Source organism: Hibiscus syriacus, unplaced genomic scaffold (assembly GCF_006381635.1).
Source record: "Hibiscus syriacus cultivar Baekdansim isolate YM2019G1 unplaced genomic scaffold, ASM638163v2 tig00110220_pilon, whole genome shotgun sequence".
In the NCBI taxonomy this organism is placed as follows: domain Eukaryota; kingdom Viridiplantae; phylum Streptophyta; class Magnoliopsida; order Malvales; family Malvaceae; genus Hibiscus; species Hibiscus syriacus.
The window spans coordinates 235,991-245,747 of record NW_024062634.1 but is presented as its reverse complement, the minus strand read 5'-3'; the positions used below and the strand labels follow the sequence as shown (position 1 = coordinate 245,747).

The 9,757-nt window shown below is 36.8% G+C and overlaps 1 protein-coding gene and 1 pseudogene across 1 annotated transcript; one reads left to right on the top strand and one right to left on the bottom strand.

Annotated features, from left to right (window-relative positions):
- The first annotated feature begins 773 nt into the window (after positions 1 to 773).
- Positions 774 to 1,679, top strand: LOC120114110 (heme-binding protein 2-like). The gene is made up of 2 exons (XM_039135111.1): positions 774 to 1,063; positions 1,146 to 1,679. The coding sequence occupies exons 1-2, from the start codon at positions 831 to 833 to the stop codon at positions 1,579 to 1,581; spliced, it is 669 nt and encodes a 222-aa protein (XP_038991042.1). The 5' UTR covers positions 774 to 830; the 3' UTR covers positions 1,582 to 1,679.
- A 390-nt stretch (positions 1,680 to 2,069) lies between these two features.
- On the bottom strand, positions 2,070 to 7,073 carry LOC120114128 (annotated as a pseudogene).
- Between the last annotated feature and the right edge of the window lie 2,684 nt (positions 7,074 to 9,757).

Sequence of the window (9,757 nt, the reverse complement as noted above, 5' to 3'; positions counted from 1 at the left end):
TTGTGAATTTGAAATTCAGTATTGCGATAGTCAGAATCTCGTTGCGATTTACAGATTCGTATTGCGATTTACAGATTCGCATTGCGATTTACGTATTCGCATTGCGATTTACGTATTCGCATTGCGATTTACGTATTCGCATTGCGATTTACATATTAGCATTGCGATTTACGGATACGCATTGCGATTTACGTATTCTCGTTGCGATTTACAGATACGCGTTGCGATTTACGTATTCTCGTTGCGATTTACGGATACGCGTTGCGATTTAACGTATTGTCGTTGCGATTTTATGGATACTCGTTGCGATAGTCAGAATCGCGTTGCGATTTATATGTTCGCGTTGCGATTTTCATATTCGCGTTGCGATTTTGGAAAATTGCAATGCGAATTTGTACTATCACATTGCGATTCTTCATAATCGCGTTGCGATTCTGGGAACTGATTTGCGATTCTGGAGATCGCGTTGCGATTTTTATTTCACATTGTGATTTTATTAGTCATTTTGGTAAATTCAAAAAAAAATTGATTAAAATCATATATTATAAAGTATTTTTAAACACTGAGATTATTTTCTCAATTGCAAACTTTTAAATTATCCACGTGTAGCATTAAATTTCTGTAAATGGTAGCTGTCTTCCCGATACTTCCACCTTGTCCTTATCACCAAAGTAGTCCTTGTAAATGTGTGGCCAAGAAACACTGATTCTTCAGGACAATTCTAAACGAAGACAACAATAAAAAGATCCCATTTCCCCCTTAAAGATCATAACTTTTTTTTAACTCAAATTCACTTGAAAAGAAACTGCATTAATGGCTGCCTTCATCCCATGCTATCGCTTCTCTTGAGTCTGCTCTCAAACATTGGTTTCTTACCGGAAACCAGCAAGAACAAAGTTGGGATATTTCCACCACCATGTAATCGGATCGAGTGCCCAAGTTTTGATATTATTCAACAAGGCAATGGCTATGAGATTCGTAGGTACAATTCCAGTGTGTGGATATCAACTCCCCGCATTCAAGATATCTCTCTTGTCGGTGCCACCAGGACTGGCTTCCTTCAGTAAGTTTTACACATTTAAGGTTTCTCTAAAGCTAGCAAACTATAAATTGATGGAAGTTTATGGTTCCTACTTTGCTTATAGGCTATTTGAATACATTCAAGGGAAGAACAAGTACGAGAAACAGATAGAAATGACAGCTCCAGTGATAACTGAAGTTTTGCCAGGCGATGGACCCTTCTGCGAGTCGACGTTTACCGTGAGCTTTTACGTCCCGAAGGTGAACCAGGCGAATCCGCCACCAGCTGAAGGCCTCCTTATCGAAAGATTGAAATCTACTTATGTAGCAATAAGGCAATTCGGTGGATTTGTTACAGACTATAACATTGCAGAGGAGGCTGCGGCATTGCAAGCCAGTCTTGAAGGCACTGCTTGGTCCGATGCAATCGAGAGGTCTCGGAAACATTATGGCGTTACGATTTACTCGGTTGCTCAGTACAACTCTCCTTTTGAATTCAGTGGCAGGGTGAACGAGATTTGGATGATGTTTGATTTTGAAGATGAGTTCTTGCCAGTTTAAGAAATAAATGATTTTTGATAATTCAGTCTTTCTCCTGGTTATGATGATCACTTTCCAAAACTTTAAGCTCGGATCTAGTATTCATGTTACTTTTTTTGTATCGGGCAGTACTGTGTGCCGTCTTTTAAGTGTCGTGTTTTCGTTTAGCTTGTGTCATGTCTAATAAAGTTAAGCCAGTGTAACAAATGAAAAATGAAGGGTTATTGCATCTGCAAAATCTTAATCTTATGAGGTTTGAGAAAACCTTTATCTGTAAGTTGCAGTAAATCAAAACCTTGAAATATAAGTGTACGTATATACATTTACATGTATGGAATTGGACTGTGTCCCCCGAGTGCCTGCAGACTGAGATTAGAATCTTCAAAAAAACACATTCTCAGAAAAGATTAAATAATCCTTTCATTTGGGGTTCTTTCATATGATCTACACGCCTCAATCAACAAAGCCATTGAAAAACAAAAATAGAGGCAAAACCTCTAACTTGGCGTAAGTCACTATTTTAATCAGTTGGATATTCCATGAACTACCATTCACAATGTGCATAAGTTCTATCAAAAGTACTCTTCGGGTTACTCCCGTATTTTACAAACATACCATGGTCAGTATCTAAAGAAAAATCTGTCAAAGAATCACAGACCTGTTTGAAGTTATCTTGATCTCGGTTCATTGGTTGGGCCGAGTGGGAATCCAGAACATGGCCCTTCTCCTCTAAGCATACCCCGTTTGCGGCCTACTAGTTGAAAACATTCTGCACGAAACTGTGTTGCAAGAGGATGATTCTGGAGTGTACAAGTTATTGAAGATTGAGAATGGATCTCCATTGCTTGCATCGGCATAGTCAACAGTACTGAAAGAGTCTCGAGCACTATCTGTCGTAAAAGAAGCCTCGTCTGAGCTAGTGAAAAGGGACCAATCGCTTGACGTAGCATCAGAGAACTCCAAATTGGTCGGCTCAGCATACATCTCTAGCACTCTGTGAATGTTACCATTTGCATTCTGCCTGAGAATGCCATTGGAGTTGCGATTGATACAGCCTGTAGCGGTTTCAGGCCTGGAATCTGGGTAAAGCTTGTGGCCAACAGAGTGGCTGCTCGATTTGCTTTGTGTCGGTCGTGATGGCTTCTCCATTTTTGAAGCGATGTGCCTAGCAGGAACTTGCTTGACCTTTACAGTAACTGCTCTTTGAGGGCGAGGGTATGACCTTGAAAATTTTACATACTTTCAGAGCTAGAAGAGAACATTGATGTGAAAACCAAAAGTAGCATTCATACAACAAAGAAGCATAAAAAATGGGGATAAAATGAATAAATGGAAGGGATAAAATTGGGAAAGGAATACGATATTTCTAAAGTACACTAGGAAATCACAGGTGTCTACCTCGTGTAAAATAAGATGTATGCATCCTCAGACATCACTTGGCTCGTTGAGACTGAATGTACCTGAAAGGGGATACACCAAAACCGTATTTCAACTCCATTCCTAAAATATTTTCAATGAGCAGCTGTTTTTCGAAGAGATATTCTACCAGTGAGTATATAACCGATAGCCATTCAGTGAACCAAAAGGGCGGGGGATAAATTTACCTCGGTGTCATCTATCCTGAACCAGCTGCCTCGCAAATCTTTTACATATGACACATAGTGTCCGGAAAAAGATGCATTGAGTGTATCCAAATGCACCACGACAGCATAAAGCATGTAAAGCGGAGGGATGTCACTCGTTCCAGTCATGAAAGGAACCATATCCAGCATGTCAGGAAAATTGATATTCTTGTTGATTTTCCCATATTTTCCCTCCTGATTAACAGCCACATCAAGAAGTAATCACATAAAGTAGTTAACAAATAAAAAATCAATAGACTCAAACCAACAGAAAACTCGGATGTAGTTGCCTAAAGACTAAAACAGCAAGTTCTGAGATATGTAGAGCGGCGTAATACCTGAAACCTCTTTAAGACAATTGTCAGGACGTTAGGAGCCTCGTGTATGCGCAATTGCTTCCTAGCTCGAGCATAACTAGCACACCTTTTAACAAAAATATTTGCCGAACCAATAAATTAAACAGGTTTAATCAAATTAATTGATAGTTCTAATAAATGATAATATGGTAACACAATGAAACAAAGGTCTCGTACCTTCCACATCTGTACATGTTCTCTCCATCCAAATCTTCAGGTGTTGTAAACTGAGTTAATGCATCTTCCAATGACTCAACCCAACCATATATCTCCAAAGTAAGGTCCATAATGTTTTCATATCTTTCCGACTCATGAGAACATCTTAGACACTTCACCTGGTTACATGGATATTCAATTTAGGCAACAAAAAAAAGTACATAAACATAATTAATGAATCAAGGTAAAATGGAGAACCACAAAAGTATATCAGGAGATAAAAGTAAAACGAAGTAAAATAGTTATAAACACCTTTGACCTAAGACGCCCTCCAAAAGTATGTTGTATAAATGTTGTCTCCTGCAGCCTGGGGTCAACCTTTTGTTCCCCGCCTAGCCTCTCCAAGCATATAGATTGCATTGAAGCAACCAAGAGTCTAAAACAGACAACAATTGGAACTTTCAGATAAGCAAGGTGATGAAATTCTCATTCTTACTTCAAGTAAAAGCATCAAATTTAAATCGAAACTAACAAATCTAGACACATAAATGAAGGAAAAGAAGGGAGTCAGGGGATGTCGACAAGTGAATTCTGTAGACCTCAAGAATTCATGTGCATCTTCCTGACTTCCATCACCCATCTGCCCATTAATACTTCGGATGTGTAAAAGGATCCTACTAGGTGACAAGGGGTCTCCAGCATCTCTTAACAACATAACATGTTGCTCAAGCTCACACATAAGACACCAATCTTTCCCGTAACCTATAGAATGCTAAACAAAGTGAGCTATGCATGTGATTGAACAATGTCAATATTAGTATGTACAAAAAAAAAAAGTAAACCACATAAAAGCAAGTACAGGTTCTTGAATGATATCCATGTAGCAAATAGATGCTGAGAGGCTTCGTGAAGGTTAAACACTGCATAACAGCATTAGCATAGCAGCTGTAAAATGAAAACTATAATGAGTTCATAAAACATGAGCTCCTAAAACTTTCTTTTACATGCATACAAACCAGTCATCCCCTGGAAAATCCAAAAGGCAGTATGTTTAAATTGGTCTGATTTGATGTTTAACACAGCTTTTTTATTACCGGTCAGATGTAGGAAGTAGGAACATATACTACTAGAGAAATTTCCTACCAATAAAATCATACTCCAGATATAGTGGATGTAGGACAATAAAAGTAACAAAAGTAACAAAAGTAACACCTGTTTCCACAATTTAGAAGGCCCCTTGGCAATAAGTCAAAGACTTCACACTGGAAGAAATTTACAAATTCTTCATAAGGAAACAGCATCTGAGACAATAGGATAATAGATCATAGTCAAAAGTTCTTCATTCACAATTCAAGAGCCCCGTGAAATAATTTAACTCAACAACAGAAGAATGGAACATATAACAATCCTAGATAAATGTAAAGGAACCGACCTTTATCTTCTTATGTCTATCACCATAGGATACAGGAAAATCCTGCCCCGCAAGCTTGGATGACTTCCGTAAACCCATCATCTCCATAACTCCAATGCTGGCAGCTCCATTGATTCCTGGTGCCAGAATGTTACTTGTCATTCCAGAAGAAAATGGTAGAAAAAACTAGCATGGCTAAAATATCAAGAAAGAAATATTGAAAACCTACTTAATTCATCAGGAATTTGTCCTCTTCTCTCCATTTCATGGTGCAATCGTTCCCCAGACACTTTCACTGTTGATTTAGGTGACTTAGATATTTTGGGTCCTACTGACTGCAATGAACTTCTAACTTTCATGCATTCTTTTGCTGCTGCCACCCCAGAACAGTCTAATTCTACTGATTTACCACTGAAAGCATTTTCCCTATAGACTATATTCTCCGAAGTCCAGGCAAAGGCATTTTCAGCTTCATGTGCGCTTTTCCCATCTTTTACAGAATATGGTGGGCCAGAAATTTCATAACTGCTTTTGGGTTCGGGCATATTGCCTTGTTGGCTTTGATGTTTATGACTCTCATGCATGTCAGTACTTACATTTTGTCTATGAATATGCATGTTAGAGCCATTGGCATTTTGCTGTTTTGAGATTCCATCTTCGGATACGACAAAGCCACTAGTTCTCGCCTGCAGAAATAGTTTGATGCAACTATCAGAAACCATGTGATTGAATAAAAGCTAACACATTCAACATAAAAGACTGTTAAGATAAGAACCTTATCCCTTCTATGAGCTTCTTTTGAAGAAATATTATTTGGTATCGAACTAGTTGCTCTAGTCCTCAAGGTCTCCTCACAAGAATCAAATACAGCTGCATCCTCTCTTCTTAGTATTTCTCCGTTGGATTCACGAGAAATTCTTTTGTCTGCACGTTTCTCTGGCGCAAAGACTTGAGAGGCATCAGTAGTAGAACAATCCCCGTAATCAAATAAACCATGGTTATGGAACAGTGATTTATGTTATCCAAAGGTGCATTTTCCTTGGAAGCCTGCTTATTAATGTACTCAAAGAACTGTGAATTCAGCTTGTTACTGAGTAGCGTATATTCTTCAAATGAGGCAACACTAGGAAATGAGCTTGAGCTTGAGCTCTCCAACTGCAGGCATTCTTCTTTATGAACTTGCCTCCAATGAATAATCTGGCACTTCCCAGAACTGCATAAATTCAACAGTTTTTAAGAAATATCATGCAGAACAAAATAAAAGTCAGAAAAATTTCCAACAACCAAATCAATAATAAGTATATCAGCCCGTTGCTAGGGATGTAAAGACTATACTTCATGATATAAATGAACCCAAAATTCATTTAAGAAAGATAAACGCATAGGGGAGGGATGTCTATGTTTGCGGAGTGATAATAGACGAGAATGCTGCTATCAAGCATTTGATTCCATATTTTACTTTACTTTCCCGAATGATAAACCATTCAACAAAAATGAAGTGTAGCAATAAAGATGCATTGCAGCTGCTAAGGGATAGAATATACCAATATCTGACAGCCTTGCATCTCGAGCAGCGGGTTATAGCTGGACCAAAACACCTAGCACACATGCAATCCCTTCTTCGGAATAGGAGCAACTGGAATAACACTTGCAGCAGCCATTGTTTCTGCTCTAAGAGCTTCTTCAGCGGCAAGATGAGCAAGTAGACTTATCTTCTCTCGTTTATTTGAAACCTCACTCCATTTCCCTAGCAAGAAATAAGCAACCAGAGGAAGCACCACCAAGACCAGAAACAATGCGGGTATATCAGCTTCTCTTGGCTCAAGCATGTTCCAACATGCGTTCTCATGACCAATTTGAGCCCAAATTTGTCATCCAGAATATATTCTTCAAAAGCTACATAAGCCCATTGAAATCAACTTCCACCCCAGTAACAAATGAAGACGTGAAAATCATTCTCTTCCCTTTAACCCTGTCAAGATTTCTTTGACACGTTAGGTCACACATAAGATTGCTACATAAAGAACTGCACTATCATACATGCAAGCAAGTATAGAGAGATGCTTTTCAAGAAATAGTGCAGCCAAACCTTCACAAGTTATTTCAAAATGAAGGAGATGCTGCCATTCATATGGGTTGCAGTGAAAAAAATAAATCAAATCCTTGGATAAACTTAGATACCATATCAGCAAAGCAGTTTCAGTCTAAGCACTCATCCTACAATAACAAGGAGATGGGAATCATGGAATATAATTCCCAGACCCAGTCGGCATTCGAATCCTCCTGTTCACAACACAATCAAACCCAGCTATATTCTTGGAAAAGAGGAGATTCGGGGCAAAGGTTCGGTTGTTAGAGGATGACTTAAGTCGGGGCAAAACCTTGCTTACTTTATACCTACAACTACCAAATCAAAGACAATAAAACTTAAAGTAAACCAAAAATATACATACATAATTCAGACTTAAAAATAGCAAAAAATGACAAGTCATTCCCATCTCTCTTGTAGAAACTAAAGCAAGCCTCAGTCAACTTTAGTTTGCTGTTTTGAGTCTACGAATATACGAAGATAAGTCATTCCCATCTCTCTTGTTTAGAGTTTTATTTCTCTATTTATTTCTTATATATCTATTATTTTGACAGTAGGACAATCTGTTAGTATAATGAAGAATCGAAACACCTTAAATTAGGTTGAGTTTGGAAAAAGCTCAATCATATCTGATTTTTACGGAGGATTCATTATGACAAAATAGGGAAAAAAGTTAATTATAAAGAATTCATCAAGTGGTCTCGATTGTTAAAGTAAGTATTGTTCTCCCTTACGATCCTGGAAGCGAGCAGTTGTGTCTATAAGTTGTGTGTAAATTCAGGGACGAACGTATGAATTTATGTTAGGAGGCAAACTTATAAAATTTTAGAAATATATGAACTTATAAAATTCTAGGGAAAGCGATAACAGATTTTCAATCACAAAATACATATAAAAAATTTAAAATATATGATAATTTTAAATTTTCAAAGGAGACGACTATCTCCACCCACCCCACTTCGATCCTTTCATATACATGTTTTCAATGATTAAGAATGATTAAGTTACATGTTGCTTGGAACTCTTCCAAAGCTTTGGGTTCTTGTCTTAAGATCCAACAATACATTTTCAAACGAGTCCTGTGTCGATAACTCGGGATTATGCGGATTTCCATTGTCCAAAGCGTGCAACCGAAGTGAAAAACAGCATCCTCTGGCACGACAACAGAATGTTCCATCAGGTTCAATGTTTGAATTCGGGTGGAAAGTTGTTGTGTTAGGGCATGCATGTGGAGTTATTTTTGGACTGGTCATGGGGTATGTGGTGTTCTCAACTGGGAAACCCCAATGGCTGGTGATGTTGGTCGAAGGACTTCGATACCGAGAGCTGAAATGGTCGAAAGCTGGTGGTAGACGCCGTCGAAGAATTAGAGCAATTCATGAATTTATGACCAGGTGGTAACATGTTTTTCCGATATGCTGTTGTGTACTATTGGCTTCTTATATTTGTGTTCTAAGGATTTCATATTGTATTGGAACTATTGTTCTTGTAATAAACATAGAGCCTGTCATGATAAATTTAGACCGATTCGCGTCGTAAACATGATTTCGATGGTTGAGTCTTTTCGTAAGAATCTTTTGCATAACAGGAATTTAAACTTAAGATTTGCTTAAAAGATATCAAATTGCTTACCACTTGAATCAACCACCATTAATTGATTGTGGATTTTGATATTAGTGTATATATGATTTGTTTTTTTATATAGATTTGGATGTTAAAATTATATTCATTGATAGATATTATAGTATATTTATTATCTAAATTTGTATTATTTATGTAGACATGAACTGTGGATTTGAATATATAAATTTATTTCATATTATAAAATAGAGTATAAATGTGTTTTTATGGTTTGGAATAATGGATATCCAAATTAAAAAAAATGATCATCAAACTTTAAGTAGGTTTTGATATTCAAAATAAGTTATAAAATTCTGAATTCATATTTTTAATATCGATTCAGATATCTTGACAGATAAAAATATTTAATTTGAATTCGAATAATATGTTTGGATAATTTTTGGATAAAAAATAAATATGGATTTTGATAATTCAAAAAATATGTATATCTTACATGTTACCATTTCTATCAGTGACATACTATTTTAGTATCTCCGTATCTCTTCCACAAGATCGACCTTCGGAGAATTCTGTTGAAAAATTTTGGTAATTTTGAAGTTTTGAATGAGAAATTGATCCAAACGTTGTTGAGGAAAATGTGGAACTAATTGTTCGTTCGTAAATGTGTAGACGTGCACGATGTGGGTAATGTGAATGTCTGAACCGGTCTAGCTCTTTGTGGGTTTACGAATATTTTAACCCAAATGAGAGATATTTTCCTCAAATACAGAATATCTTTTCAAAATCTGTTTTGAATTAAAAGGATAAATATTAAAAAGTTCATTTAACCAAAACAATAATTTTGGAAATTATTTAATTGTTTAATTCTCATTAATGCTTCATTAGATTAAAATTTTTCAATTGTTCACAATGTGAATTCCCTATAAATGTTGTGTTAACCTACTAGGTTAAACAGAAATAAAAAAAACTTAAAAACCAATTC